The 16,456-nt window shown below is 41.4% G+C and overlaps 1 protein-coding gene across 3 annotated transcripts in view; it reads left to right on the top strand.

The window, feature by feature from the left end:
* The window catches only part of SLC30A4 (solute carrier family 30 member 4), a 32,073-nt gene extending 24,260 nt beyond the window's left edge, over positions 1-7,813 (top strand). Inside the window, exons 8-9 of one of the 3 annotated variants that reach the window (XR_004810928.2) lie at positions 196-645; positions 7,685-7,813. Coding sequence is in view for 1 of the 3 variants with exons in the window: in XM_025472902.3 (XP_025328687.1) it covers positions 196-350 (155 nt within the window). In the remaining 2 variants the exon portion in view is untranslated. Of the gene's footprint in view, positions 1-195; positions 4,612-4,834; positions 6,872-7,684 lie in introns of those variants that run through there. The other 2 variants (XR_003146239.3, XM_025472902.3) reach the window with 2 other exon arrangements.
* The last annotated feature ends 8,643 nt before the right edge of the window (positions 7,814-16,456 follow it).

Below are 16,456 nucleotides of genomic sequence, written 5' to 3'. Positions count from 1 at the left end.
TACCCGAGAGTGGACTGGAGGATTTTGAATAATGAGAAAGCCATCCTGGCTTTGGAAACTGGCATACTTCTCTAACAGTGGCTTCAGGACAGGAGAAATCAAACTAATAGGTTCACTGTATACTAAGTTTGTTATTTCCCTGTATCATTGTAACTATGTACAATGAATAGTAATGATATTTTCTTGACATTGCAGTTCCTGGAAGTTCATCTAAATGGGAGGAAGTACAGTCCAAAGCAAAGCATTTATTATTGAACACATTTGGCATGTATAAATGTACTATTCAGCTTCAAAGTTACAGGCAAGAAGTGGACAGAACTTGTGCACATTGTCAGAGTTCCAGTCCTTAATTTTATACATCTTGGGGACTACTGCCTATTGATCCTGCAGTCACAGACCTGAGAGCAATAACCGCACACACCTGAATGAGAAAATGGAATCCCTGACAGCTGTGTCCATATCAAGCACCAGTCTTTCAAAACAATCACTTCAGCCTGACAGTACTAGTTTCTGCTTAATGGTAAAAATGAGACTTCACCATGATTTTCAGATGAAGATGTTTCCAAAACACTACAGAATAAGATGTGACTCTACAGATACCTCAAAGAAGACAATCCGAGACCATACATCATTCATTATGACAGAGTACGTGTCTTAAAGGAAGCATCAAGAATTCAGTATTTGCATTTAAAAATTCTTTTTAAAGACCATTTTTTATCAAGCCAGTGCTGGAAAACTGAATTTTTTTATTATGTAATCTTGACATCCAGCTTCTGGAATTTGACACCCAGCTCTCTTTTTACAGAAATTATTTCTCAACAGATTTCAGAGAGTACTAGAAATTATCCAGAGAGTGGAATAAGCATGTATTCCCCGTTTCAGAAATGTCTTATTTCACAAATAATGTTTTTGTTATAGTTATACTTTATAAACAGTTTTTTTCAGATGTTACAGGGTTTTGCATCTCAAAGTTAACATTTTTTGGTTATTTGTAACCTTAATCAGAACCAAATCTTTATGTATTGTGGTCCCTGTCATTAGGAATACTTAGGAAATATTTTCAGTACTATCCTGAAAGGCAGAAGTTCATCTTAAACTCACGTTATGATATGATAATATAAAACAAAATATAGGAGTAAGGATGGAGTGTGGAATGTCAGATTTTAAGTCTTCCTGAAATCACTTTTATTGTTCATGGAATTATCTTTACTTAAGAATAGGAGGAGACTGCAAAATGTAAACAGTGATCCTCTGCCCTTTTAAGAACTAAAAGTTTGCTTGGTACCTTGCTTCAGGCCTCCTGCCCAGTTAGTCTGTTTGTGCCCTTTCAGGGTAAAACTCTGGAGGACTGAGGTTCAGTTTGTAATGCCCGTCTTTCCACGTGTAGATTAACCACGTTCCTCCAGAGAGATTTTCTCTTTGATGATAAGGGTTAGGGATTCTCCATGGACTTCAGAAACCCTAAGATACAATCTTGAGGTTTTCCAATAATACCATAGCAGAAATGCCCAAAGAGATGGGGAGAAGACATTACTCGGGGTGGAGGTGGGGGCGGGGAATGTCAAGGGTTTTTGACCTAGTGTTTGTGTTTTTTAAAGCAGGGGAATAGGGATAGACATTCAGTCTGTGGTGTAGGGAGGCTAAACATGAAACTTTCCAAACTGAATGTAACCTAATTGGTAACAGTTGTGTTAAAGAGGCAGCTGTGAATACTCATGTTCCATTTTGCCACTGTTGGTTTTGAGATTATCTTTATGCACTTTAGGAGTCCATTTTCACAGGGACAGTTTCTTAACCAAGAATGGATATGGTTCTTGGGATCCTCAGAAAATCACAGCAAAGTACAGTGTACCAGACAGACAAGTTGTGAATTGAAAGCCTACATAAACATGCAGATGATTTATAATATCAAAAAAGGGTGGAAAACAGATTTTCTTTCTACCAAGTACCTCACTATAAGTAAACTGAAGAGAAAACCTGAATTTACCTGAATTTATATGAAAGGCAAATAGGAATAAATGAGAAGCATTTCAGTGAACATTTGGGCATTTAAGGACTTTGGGTACCTAGCAAGTAAAAGGAAGAGAGTATGCATTATATGCGAATGGTTTTCCATATTTGCAGCTGTTTCCCATGTCCCCTGAGCTTATTTCTTGTAAACTTTCCTATATCTTAGATTAGGTATATCTTAATTTTCATATTGACCTGTTCCTTGAAAAGTTACTTGATAAAACAGTCTAAAATCCATTTGAGGAAAGAAAAGGAGCCTTTTGTAAAATGCAGAATCACTGAAAACTTCTATAAATCCTAATGACCACGTTCTATTTAAAGTGAAGTACATATGAAGTCTCCTGCCTTTGTCTTTTGTAGCAAGGATTACAGATTTTGTACTTACTGGGTCTGTGAGACAGAATTGATAGATGTCACTTTTTGTAACTTGACAAGACCCAGGAAAAAGGATGTGAATTTAGCAGATAAGACCAGGGACTGGTCTGCCTCTGATAAGGAGCCTTGGGTGTGTCCCTCACCTGCTGAGCTGCAACCCTGAGTTACAGCCCTCAGCCAGCCCTCACAAGGGAGAGTTGTCGTAGTTGACCTACGACAAGCGGTGGTAACTATGGATGAACACCTAGCATGGTTACTTTTGCACTGGGAGGACAGATCACAGCATAAAAACTGGGCAGTTCTTCAGTGTGGTGTATTTTAATTAACATTTGCAAATAATCAGAGTTACTTATGTACATAAAATGTGTTTCACAGCTCTGGCTTAGAGGCAGCATTTTGATTTATTTTAGGGAAAACCCTATTTTTCATTAATAACTACGCTGCCTTAGAAATCTAATGTGAGAAATACAGTGGAATAAGGCATCTTTATGGCATCAGAGGGCTATGAAATGCAAAACCACAAACAAGCAGAATTCCCACACACTTTCCATTAGTTGTGCCTTGTGTGATGCAAGCCCAGATTTTTGCAGCTTGCAGCTCTCATCAGTATTGTTTGTCAAATCACAGGATCTCTTATTTTACCTTTCTCTTTTCAAATTTTGGTACTTTATTTCCATTTTCTAAAACTATCCTGCTCTTAAATGTCTCAGTGTTCTGGTTCTGTCTCTTGAACCCAGGTGTCCTCACTGACACTGTCTTTAGTAGAACTTTCCCAGAATAGACACAGGCGAGATTAGATACATGAGCTTCCCTTTCATTTTAATGTGAGGAAAATGATCTTTCAGAAAAACAAAGCACCACTTGTAAAATGTATTTCTAGGGGTAAGGTAATGTATTTCTAGGGGTAACAAAACCTTTTTGTTTTGTTTTGTTTTGTTTTGTTTTGTTGTTTTTTTAACAGCTGCTTGTTTCTCATCCAAATTTCTTTGCACATTGAGCTTTACAGAGTAAGTGTGATAGGAATGGCCCACACTATACAACCATGACTGAAGATCATTTCTAAGAAGACTCTGGGTTGTGTTTCTCCAGCAACCACTCTTCTGAAATAAGCACAATTACCTAAATTTGTCTTTCTTCCTTTATTTTTCTTTCCTTCTTTCAAGTGTGGGGCTTAAATTTAAGACCCTGAGGTCAAGACCTGAGACACCCAGGCATCCCTAAATTTATTTTCTCTCTATGAATTTATATAAATTGGTTCACCATAATGAATAGTGTGCCCTTACCGAATTTGAACCCCTTTGGAATAAGGTTTTAGGTAATTTTGCTGTTGACTCCACTTTACATCTAGTAAATTTAAAGTTACAGTATGTGTTAATAGATATAAAATTAGTTCATTTGGCTCAGTTTGTCTTTAAACCACACTTAGCTTATGAGCCAGTTGGGTATTAGTCACAAATGAATAATGACTCCTTGCTATGCTGTGTTGAGGGGAGGTGAGTCTGATTTCCAAATGATTAAGTTTTATTTCTAACTATAGATATGTCATGTGAGTCTTGCCAGACAGGGTATCCAATTTATTTTACAGCTCACCAATCAGGGATATTTTTTGTGATATTGGTAGGTACCTGCAAATTAGAAGAAATTGTCATGGGAGTTTGTCAGTATTGAATTGTGTATGTGCATTCAGCCATCCTGTCACTGATTTCTCGCTTACAAAGGGTTTACACTGTTCTTATCATATTGTGAGGACCAATGAACATTTTCTGATTTTTGGTAAGACTGGAAAACATTTACAGAGACTTCCCCAATTAAATCTGTGCCAGTATCAATTTATAATAATGTAATTAAGTATATTCTGAAGTAATTGCAACACAAAATAGAAATGGCCAGTAGTAGTATGTCAGCTTTGCACCTGGAAGATACTGTATATTTGAAAGCTTTTGCTTCTCTAAAAAAAATAATGTTATTAAGTAAGCCATAACACAGTTTAAGAAATTGTATATAATTTTCCATTTGCCCTTTCAGAAACCAGGTATTTTGCATATGATTGATTTTAGGAAGATTTTGAAGCTGGGGTTTGCCCTTGTAATTTAAGATCAAAGTATAGCATATGTATATGTACTGTATTTGCAATTTTCAAATTGTAATTTCCTATACATTTATTAAATAAAGTATTGTTTTGCTGTGTGGTTTATTAAAAAATGAAAATCTACAATCCCCCTTAAATCTCTGACTTTTTTTTTATTTAAATAATAGCAGTAGGCCTTACAACATCATAATAATCTCAAAAAGCATTCAAAGTAGATTGTAACCTAACTAGTTATATCAACTCAGATGGTAACACCCTCTGAGATGTTTAAGAAATAAACGTGAAAAAAAAACATCCAGATAAGGAAAAAAAAATATTAAAAGAATCTAACTTTCTCTGTCACTTTCAATATCCTTGCAGCCCCAGGCCAGGAACAGTGGCAGAAAGGCAAGAGCAAGGCTTCTGCTAAAGATTGGTGAGGGCCGGGGATCCCTGGGTGGCTCAGCGGTTTGGCGCCTGCCTTTGGCCCAGGGCGCGATCCTAGAGTCCCAGGATCAAGTCCCACGTCGGGCTCCTGGCATGGAGCCTGTTTCTCCCTTCTCCTGTGTCTCTGCCTCTCTCTCTCTCTCTCTCTCTCTCTCTCTGTGTATCTATCATAATTAATAAATAAATAAATAAATAAATAAATCTTTAAAAAAAAAAAAAGATTGGTGAGGGCCTTCGTGAGGTCTGAGTGTCATGACAGGGTGACCCTCCAGTAGTGTAGACAAGGGGTCTCACACTGTGCCTCACGAGCCAGTTCTGTCCTGCAGCCTGTTTTATATGGTCCAAGGAGCTGAAAATGATTTTTATATTTCTTATGGATAAAAAAAAAAAATCAGAAGAAAATGATGTGAAAATTATGTTGAACTTTATATTTCAGAGTAAAACTGTTCCTCCCACACAGCCATTCTCACGTGATCATATATTGTCTGTGACTGCTCCAATGCTGCAGTGGAAGAGTTGAGTACTTGGGACGAATATGAAATATTTACTGTCTGACCATTTATAAGAAAAGTTTGCCCACCCCTGGCATACACTGTTGTATTTTAAGGCTATAATAGCATATTATGAGTGCAGCAGACTTCTAGATCCTGCTTGGAAGCTTCTGAGACTGTCCAATCTGAAGGCCATCTGAGCCATCAAAGGTTCTTTACCTCTCCTTATCTTTTTTCTTTTCTATATCCTCCTTGGAGTTTGGGGCAGAAAGAGGAAAAGAATAGCAAGATTTCAAACATTATGTGCCATATGTCCTAATGTTTACTAGCAAAGCAGTTTTCTACTCCAGGATCATTTAAGAATACTTTCAAAAGGGGTGCCTGGGTGGCTCAGTTAAGTGTCCAACTCTTGATTTCAGGTTGTGATTTCAGGGTTGTGAAATCGAGCCCCCGCATTGGGCTTCATGCTCAGCAGGGAGTTTGCTTGAGATTCTCTCCCTTTCCTTCTGTCCCCACCCTGCATGTGTGAGTGCTCTGTAAAAAATAATTCGATCCTAAAAAAATACTTTTCAATATAAAGGCTTATTTACTTGATTTTTAAATTTTCACTTGTTATGACAAAAAAGGGAAATTAAAATGTATGTATATATCAAGTACTTTGTGTAGTTTGTGCCACCTGGTAGCTCACAAGTGAAAAATAACATTTTATCTGCTAAATAAGATGAAAATCGGTTATTGGGCTGGCTGGCAGGCTGGCTTGTTTGTTTATTTATTTGAAAGATTTATTTATTCATGAGAGGCAGAGGGAGAAGAAGCAAGCTCCATGCAAGGAGCCTGATGTGGGACTCTAACCCAGGACTCTGGGATCACACCCTGAGCCAAAGGCAGATGCTCAACCATCGAGCCACCCAGGTGTCCCAAGGGCTTTTAAAATATGTTCTTTAAAGTTTTCGAGTCACCCAGGGAGAGATACATCTATTTTTGAAAATAGTAATGGAATCTAGTTTTAGATAAGTTATACTAGATAGGTGTTACATATTATTTACTTAGCTAGATCTATCTAAAATGTGTGATTTTTTATTTTTTTTTTGGTCCATGTCAGATGCTAAAATGAATTCTAAGTTGGGGTAACAGCATTACAAACTGTTATTTATGTCAAATTTTCAGTTTTATTTAATATATTAGTAAAATATTTCTTGGTTATAATTCAATTCCAACTATGATCTATTATAATTCCTGTAAGCTATGAAATAGCTTAAGTAGGAAGTATGAAGCCTTCTGACTAAATATCATCTCTACATAAATCATGTGTTTAAGGTTAGGAGGTTTAAAAATCCAGCCTCAGTGAAATATCACCAAAGATATCATTTTCAAGCAACGTTCTGGTTTAAGGCTCTCGTGTGACTTACAGAACAGTGAACTATGAAGTTTGGCCTATGGGAATTACCCAATAAACATGAAGAGGATACTGTGTAACTTACCACATAGCTTCCATGTCTCCTTTCCTGAACTTTTCAAAAATTCATTCTGGTTTGACTTTCAAATTCCTTTTTTTTTTTTTTTTTTATTTTATTTATTCATGAGAGACACATACAGAGGCAGAGACACAGGCAAGGAGAGAAGCAGGCTCCATGCAGGGAGCCCGATGCGGGACTTGATCCTGGGACTGCAGGATCATGTCCTGGGCCAAAGGCAGACACTCAACCACTGAGCCATCCAGGCTTCCCAACTTTCAAATCCCTATTGTCTATGTTTTACTTGCCAGTTTCTGCATATTAGTTTGTGGGGTTTTGTTGGGTTTGGGGTTTTCTTTGTTTTAGCACTTCTGTTCCCTTTAACAAAATGCCATGGAAAAAGTGTGTGGGGGTTAGTTTTTCTACAAAATATATTGAGCTATTTCTTGGTAAGAAAGTAGGATTTTGGGATCCCTGGGTGGCGCAGCGGTTTGGCGCCTGCCTTTGGCCCAGGGCACGATCCTGGAGACCCGGGATCGAATCCCACGTCGGGCTCCCTGCATGGAGCCTGCTTCTCCCTCTGCCTGTGTCTCTGCCTCTCTGTCTCTCTCTCTCTCTGTGACTATCATGAATAAATAAATAAAATCTTTAAAAAAAAAAAAAAAAAAAAGAAAGTAGGATTTTTTTTTTTTTTTTTTTTTTAATGAAAATTTTCAGAGACCCCATGAATGTAAGGCCAACCCTGGAGCAAGACAGATCACCTCTGTTCCCTTGATTTTCTTAGGATTGCAGATCTGACCCCACCCCCACCCTCCTCCATTATCTTTCCTTCCTTCCAGAGGAATCCAGCTGGCAGCAGGATATATGCCTCAGACAGTGGATTTCTGGCCTGGCATGAAGAAATGGGGTGAAGATGAGAGTTTCCTGGACTTCTATTCATTAAAACATAAAACCTGTGAAGGCTACAGGCAAATCCTAGTTCCAACAGGCTCTTTTTTTTTTTTTTTTTTTAATTCATGAGAGACACAGAGGGACAGAGACATAGGCAGAGGGAGAAGCAGGTTAGTGCATGGAGCCTGATGTGGGACACGATCCTGGGACTCCAGGATCACACCACACCCTGAGCCAAAGACAGCTCAACCACTGAGCCACACAGGCGTCCCCCAACAGGCTCTTAATCACTTTACAGTCTGGCTGGAGTTCAGCATTATCTGAATACAATCCCATTCCATCCTGTCTTTGCTTTTTTGTGTAAAGTCCAGCATATTTTTTAAAGCTCTAAGATAAAATATTACATAATTTACAGTGTTTTAGCCATATAAATATATTTGGTTTGAGAAACATTCTCATGATACCAGTAACTGAAATTGGGATATTTCAAAAAGTTGATTTAATTGATTGGAATTTTTTTACAGGGTATATTGAGACTACTTCCAGATGCCATTCATTTTATAATCTTATAATTGATCTTTGAAGATCACCTCCCTCCCACTGAACATATTATAGATTATATCACAAAATTCCTATGTATTTTAAAAATTAAATAGGAAATGTAACAATATTATATTTTTGGAGAGCATCTTGGGTCATATCCTCACTCCTACAAACAGGTCAAACTCCCATTAGGGATGGCTTGAGAAACTGTGGCCTGCCTGTAGGATGAAATCCATCCTCTTGGTAATGACATACAAAATCCTTCTAATTTGGTGACTGCTCACTTCTCCACCGACAGTTCCATCCTGTCCACAACCACTCCCTACCTCTCATGTGTCAGCCATACCAAACCACAGCCAACTTTTGGTTTAACGGGGGAAATATTTGCTAACATTTTTTTGAGATTTTACTGCATTTCAGACACCGTACTGTGCACTCTAATAGTTAATTCTCATGATGGTATTTTGATGAATATTATAATCTTCATTTTACAAATGAAGAAACGGAGACCAGAAATTAAATGCCTTGCCAATGTCACATAGGTAGAGTCATAATGCAGGATTGGAAGGTCATAACTCTTAAATAGTTATAATTAGTAAACAAGTATTACAAAAGGGATCCAGTGTAGAATAATGTAGTCAAAATCACAACCAAGTTTTAGATTAGATGTATAAAAGTAATGGAAGTATAATAGTTCAGGAACACTCAACTTTCTAGCATTTATATGCATGATTGGTAAAAAAAAGTAGCCAGAAGTTTATTTCATAATTGAGTTCTAGTTTTCTAAGGTACTAGAATGGTACTAAATGAGGTCACTAGCCTTTCCTCTCTTCATTCCTCAGCCCTCATTCCCATGACTGGGAAGGGTTGGGACCCAAGCCACAGGGGGCTTTCCTCTATAGCCTGCCACTGCTTTGCCCCCAAGACAGTGCACTTCTGCACCTGGGGGAGGGGCTGTTTCACGTTACAGTCAACATAAATTAGGACCCACTAGTCACAGCAATCCCCCAAATCTTCAGTCAATGCTTATATTGCTTGGGGAGAGGGAAGAGTCGCTAAATCAAGGAGAAGGGGTTGTACCCACCACTGGACCATCACCAAGACAGGATTGAAATGAAGAAACAGCTCAGAAGTTCTACATCGAGAATGTGAACCCATGACACAAGCCTCCAGTAATTCACAGAAATTTCCAGGAAGTTAGTGAACTTCCCACAAGCCATGGAATTATGGGTTGAAGCTGATCTCATCTTGGTTGGGAGTGGGTAAGATCTAGTAGATATCCGGGTTAGTTAGTAGGTAGCTCCAACCCAAATAGATGCTTTCCCTGTGAGCTCACACAGAGGTATGGACTCAGAGCAGGCTGTTCAGATTTCCATCCTGGCCGCCCCCTTCCTAACAGTGAGATTTGGGATCATTTATTGAACTTTTCTGTGTCTCAGTGTCTCCATCTGCAAAGCAGTAATATTAACTGTCCCTACCTCATGTGACTTTTATAAGGATTAAATGAGCTACAGAGTAAAAGTGCTGAGAACACATCATTATTACATGTTCATCTCTTTACAAATGCACTGCCTATCATTTTTTTTACTTCACTGGGCAGTGCCAGTCTTGCAGGTCTCAGAATAAGGCCAACTTTCTTAGCCTCTGCTCCTTTGCCCCTTCTTTATCTGGAAGATCATTTCCCCAACTTCTTTATGTTACAAAACCCAACTCATCCTTAAAGACTCTCCTCAGACATCATCTCCTTCAGAAAGCCTTCCTTGCCCTCCCAATGTGGATTAGGAGCCCCTCCTCTGTGCCCGTCTTCCCTGTTTGGTCACTGTGAGAGCCACCACTGGGCTAGCCCCTAGGGAGGGACCTAGCTCTTCCCTTTGAATTTCCAGTGTTAGAGACACAGGAGGCCTGTGAGAATGTTGGAAACTATAATATCCATTTTTGCATGGAAATTTTTTTTAAAGATTTTATTTATTTATTCATGAGAAACACACACACACACACACACACAGAGGCAGAGACACAGGCAGAGGGAGAAGCAGGCTCCATGCAGGGAGCCCAACATGGGACTCGATCCTAGGGTCTCCAGGATCACAGCCCGGGCTGAAGGCAGCACTAAACCACTGAGCCACCCAGGCTGCCCCTGCATGGAAATTTTTTAAGGAGCCCTAAGATACCCCCATTGTCGATGCTGTAATCTCTTTCCCATAATATAACTGAAACCCTAGCACAAAACTGTACCTCTGAAAAAATGTTCCAGATTGGCCAACTCCCAATAATAAAGAATTGGGTTTTGGGAGCCAATTTGGTTTTTTTCTTTAGGAGCCTGATGCGGAGCTCAATCCAGGACCCCAGGATCATGACCTGAGCTGAAGACAGATGCTTAACTGACTGAGCCACCCAGGTGCCCCCAAAGAAGTGGGTTTTTTATACTTAAACGATATATATAATTATAGTACAGCTATTCAAGAATTTCTGGTTATTTTCAATCTCTAAGATTACAACGGAAATTAGCTGCTTCTCTGAAACACCCCAATTACACAATTAACTGCAACTAAATTGGTGTTAACAGCCAGTACTTATTATCACTTACAGAATCTGTGTATTCTGTGGTAGCCAGGAGCTAGTTCCTGTCAATTCCAGGCTTGCCCACGACAGCTCATTGGTTTTGCAAAGACACTTAACGTTTAGAAGATGAACAGCTACTATTTTCAGCTTGAAATTGGGGGACAGCTCACACTCCTTTGAAAGTATTGATGGGGTTTAAGTTAATCTTTATTGTCACTGTTAAAACATTTAACTGAGTATACACAAGTACAGTAAGAGGCAAAATAACAGATTCTGGTCTCAGCTTTGCTGGGGTGTCTCATTGGACAAGTTATTCTGTTTTGCTGGCCCTCAGTCTGGCTGTCTGAATAATAGTATTAGTGATAATAATAATAATAATAATAATACACTGATGGAATGCTTCACACTGTACATGCCAGGCACTGTTCTAAAAGCTTTTTAGGGGATCCCTGGGTGGCGCAGCGGTTTGGCACCTGCCTTTGGCCCAGGGCACGATCCTGGAGACCCGGGATCGAATCCCACATCAGGCTCCTGGTGCATGGAGCCTGCTTCTCCCTCTGCCTGTGCCTCTGCCTCTCTCTCTCTCTCTCTGTGACTATTGTGAATAAATAAAAATTAAAAAAAAAAAAAGGATAAAAGCTTTTTAGGTATTTGGGAATCTTACCAAACAACCTTATGAGTTATTATTGCCCTGGTTTTACAGATGAGGAAACTGAGACGAGGAGAGTTTAAGAAACTAGCCGAAGGTCAGTTAGCAAGCGGCAGAGCTGGGATTCAAATCCAGATGGGTTGGCCCCAGCATCCATGCTCTTAGCCCTTTGGGATCCTCTAATGCTGAATTTCGTGATGCTCTCGGCTGCCCTGGGCCACAGCAAGAACCTGGCTGCGTGTGCGGCTGCGGGTGGGGGAGTGTGAAGAGGAGCTCGGAAGGAATGTGCCTGCTTCAACAATTGTGCAACCGGATGGACAGGTTACCTTAACTCTGACCTCATCTCTCCCAGAACTGCCCGAGGCTTACTAGCATTTTTTTTTTTTAAATAAATGAAGACCCTGAGGGGCTGTGCAATTCCTGCCTCCTCTCTTGTGTACTTTGTCGGTGAGCCGTCGAGGAGAGGTGGCATAGTGTGATGGCAAGGGCGAGTTTGGGTCCAGCCTGTGGGGCTCAGATTCAGCTCCGTGAACTTAATCTCTGGGTGACCTTAGCAAGCATCTAGACCTCCCAGCTATAGGAGGTAACATCCTGGATTTCCCAGGTCTGCTTGGGAGTGAACTATGGTGATGTCCATAAAACGTCTAGCACAGTGCTTGCTGTTCAATAAATTGTCCTCTCCTCCTGCTCCGTGACTGAGAAATCCTGAGTATCTTGACTAGACACATCTACTTAGTATAATGCAGGAAGACACTGACACCAGGGATTCTTCTAAGGCTGGAAAGAAACTGTTATCTGAGATTTCAGGTCAGATCATCCTGACCATCAGCCTCTTCTCACCGGGGTGGAAGTGACCCCGAGTTTATATCCAGGTTCCATCAGTATGAACTTAGGTAAATTACTTGACCTCTTTGGGCTCTGTTTTTTCATTGTTAAAGTCAGAGGTCATAATGTCACCTGGTCTTGGGACTGTTTTGAGGACTATGTGAGGTGATGCCCACAGAGCACCTGGCATGTGCTGGGTGCTCACTGAACGGTGGCTGCAGCTGCCAATGTTCCCATTTTGTTTTCCTGAGCCTCCCTGGCCTCACTAGAAGCCTTCCTGACATCCTACAAACAACCTCAAAGTCATAACTTCAATATACAATTGAGATGCAGGATCTGAGTCACTCATAACCACCCCAGCACAGATCATGCCATCAGTTCAAGGAGGACATCTTACTGGGCTGGCACTTCCTCCCACCAAGATCCTGGGCTTAGGGCTGCTTCTGGGCAAGGCATCCAAGGCAGAAACCGTGAGTCATGAGCAGAAGGACCTAAAAATTCTTAAGAAGATTCTCAGTTCAATACACCCACACTCACTAAACCAGGACCTAAAATAGTTTTTCTCTAGAGGGAAACATAAGTCGAGATGTGTCTCTATCATGTCACAGTGACAGAATGAAGGCTTAGATTATAGGGAGTTCCCGGGAGCTGAATCACTGCCTGTAATGCTCCCTACCGTGTCCCTAGGACAGGCTCGATTAATCCTAGCACAGCCAATGTCTCCCAGTACCTGAAACATCAAATTCACAGACTACCCCCTTATCCTCCAAACACACCATCATCCCTGTACTTGGTTCTTATTTTCACAGGCTACATCAGTAGGAGAGGGAGAGGTTTCATCCTGCACCCTCCTGTGGCCATCCCTGCAGCCTATATAGACTTGAACTACTCTATAATCACACTGAGTTCTTCCTCTCATTCCTCAGTGGACTCAATACACCCATAACCCAACCACCCAAGATGCATGTGGACCCTGTCCTTAAGATACTGTAAGCACTTAAGATACTTAAGTCCACATGCATCTTAAGTCCACACGCATCTTGCCCCATCCCAGCCTTAGCGTCTAACACGAGTGGCACAGAGTGGGTCTCAACAGATCTTCACTGAATGAATGATAAGTGAATAAATTCTGACATTAGAGAAGGAGTGAAAGTCTCTCCCTGGTACAGAATCACTAGAGTAATAAATACCTTCTAGAACTGTGCTGCCCAATGTGGTAGTCACTAGCTATATGTGGACATTTAAATTTTAATTGTTATTTTTTTTTATTTATTTATGATAGTCACACAGAGAGAGAGAGAGGCAGAGACACAGGCAGAGGGAGAAGCAGGCTCCATGCACCGGGAGCCCGACGTGGGATTCGATCCCGGGTCTCCAGGATCGCGCCCTGGGCCAAAGGCAGGCACTAAACCGCTGCGCCACCCAGGGATCCCTAAATTTTAATTGTTATTAATTAAAACTAAATAACGCCATAAAGTTACACCTACCATATGCTCCAGCCATTCCATTCCTAGATATATACCTAAGAAAAATGAAAGCATATGTCCACACAAAGACTTGCCTAATGATGTTCGTAGCGACTTTATTTGCATTGACTAAAAACTAGAGAAAAGAAGCAAATGTTCATCCACAGATGAATGGATAAAAAAAAAAATTGTAGTATATCCATACAACAGACTACTACTGAGTGATAAAAAGGAATGAACTATTGATACACACAACAGACATGAATCGCTGAATGACTACACTGAGCAAGTAGACAAAAAATAAATATTGTATAATTCCACTTATATAAAATTCAAACTATTTGTACAGACTGGAAGCAGCAGGTCCACGGTTGCTTGGGGACTGGGAGGAGCAGTGGAGGGGGAGGGGGGAGGCTTACAAAGGTGCATGAGGAGACCCTGGGCTGAGAGAGATGCTCACCGTCGGGCTCACCGTCGGGACTGTGGTGATCATTTCACAGGTATGGGGGTCATACACATACCAAATATTATTTTTTTTAAGATTTTTAAAATTTATTCATGAGACACAGAGAGAGAGAGACAGAGACACAGGCAGAGGGAGAAGCAGGCTCCCTGTGGGGAGCCCGATGTGGGACTCGATCCTAGACGTCAGGATCAGGACCTGAGTCAAAGGCAGACGCTCAACCGCTGAGCCACCCAGGCGTCCTCCTACCAAATATTATTAAGCTGTACTTTTTAAATATGTGCTGGAAAAAAAAAAAAAAAAAAAAAAAAAAAAAAAAAAAAAAAAAAAAATAAATATGTGCTGGATATTGTTTGTTAACTATATCTCAATTAAAATTGAGTGTTAAAAAAAATTCAATAAAATTAAAAATCCAGGGGCACCTGGGTGGCTCAGTGGGTTAAGAGTCTGCCTTTGGCTCAGGTGGTGATCCCAGAGTCCTAGGCTCGAGCCCTGAGCCCCGCATCAGGCTCCCTGCTCAGCGGGGAGCCTAGCCCTCCCTCTCCCTCTGCCCCTACCCCCACCCATGTGCTCTCTCTCTCTCTCTCCCAAATAAACAACAAAAAAACCCCTCTAAAAAATCAGTTCCTAAGTCACTTTCACCACATTTCAAGCACTCAGTGGCCTATGTGGCTCGTGGCTACCACACTGGATGGCAAAGACAGAGAACATTTCCGTCATCGCAGAAAGTAGCAGATTGGCAAGGGCCCCAGAAGCCACCTGCACAACTCGCCCCCAGAGCATAAATCTGCAAAATTCCTGGAGGCCCCTGTGGCCTCCCTGTTCCCAGGGCTCACCCCACAGCCCACCGCGCTGGGCCCCTGGGCAGGCTCACCAAGCTCTCCCTTCCCCCTCTGTGCTCCACTAGCCCCTGGGCCCTCAACCCTCCCCCCATCCCCTCCCGTCAGCCCTCGCCCTCAGTAAGTATCTCAAATCTGTCCCTTGCAGAACTGCAAATTAAACCTCCCTCGTTCCGGCCCTGCCCCTGGCTACTGCCCCACTTCCCTCCCTCCCGAGCAAGGTCAGGCCAGCAGGTGGCCTGTCTGTCTCTGCTTCTCCTTCTCACCTCGTTTACTAGGCTGGATTTCACTGCCTCCTCTTGACCAAATCTCTCCCCTGAGGTCACCAGTGCTCTTCCAAGTAATGGCCCCACTGGACCTATTTTGGCCTTTTCCATTACTAGGTTCCAAACTTCCTCTATTTTCAATTCATAAACCCGTCATATGGTTCAAAAATTAAAGCCATATAGATAGCTACATGGCAAACATCTCACTCTTCTGGCTCTCACCATTCTTGCTGTCCATCCCCTAATAACGAATCACCTACATGAGCTGTTTGGGTGTCTTCTTCCAGAACTTACCACCCCCCCTTCAATGCCCCCTCCCCCTTCCCACCCCACACCCAGCTCTCCGGGCATCCAGGAACTGCCCTCTCTGATCTTTTCGGCCCCCAAGAGTGCTCCCTCAGGCTTTTGTTTAGCTGACTTCTCACTGGATCTGCAAGGATGTTTCTTAAGGCTTTATTTTTTCTAGAGGAGCTTTAGGTTCCCAGCAAAACTGAGTGGAAGATACAGATTTCCCATAGACCTCCCCTCAACACACACACAACCAGTATCAACACTCCCTGTCACGGTGGTTACGATTTCTTACAATTGGTGAGCCTGCACTGACACTTTATTATCACCCAAAGTCCAGAGTTTACACCAGGCTTCATTCTTTACATTGTACCTTCTCTGGGTGTGGACTAATTTATAGTGATATGCATCCACCATTATTGCACCATATAGAGTAGTGTCACTGCCACAGAAATCCCCTCTGCTCACCTATTCATCAAGCCCTCCTCCCTAGTCCTCCTCAACCACTAGTGTATTGTCTCCCTGGTTTAGCCTTTTCCAGAATGTCACACAGTTGGAGTCCTGCAGTGTTTAAACTTTTCAGATTGCCTTCTCTCATTGAGTAATGTGTATTTAAGCTTCCTTCAGGTCTTTTCATGGCTTGATAGCTCTTTTCTTTTTAGCACTGAAAACATTCCGTTGTCTTGAGGCACCACAGTTTATTTACCCATTCACCTTTTGAAGGACTGTTGTTAAAGCCTACTGTTGGGAAGCCTGAGGAAAGGTATACTTTGGGGGCGTTTCTGGGTTGCTCTAAGTTGTTCTGGAGGACAATCTGGC

Source organism: Canis lupus, chromosome 30, assembly GCF_003254725.2.
Source record: "Canis lupus dingo isolate Sandy chromosome 30, ASM325472v2, whole genome shotgun sequence".
Lineage (NCBI taxonomy): Eukaryota > Metazoa > Chordata > Mammalia > Carnivora > Canidae > Canis > Canis lupus.
Note: the sequence above shows the minus strand (reverse complement) of the source record. Positions and strands in the feature narration are given on the sequence as shown.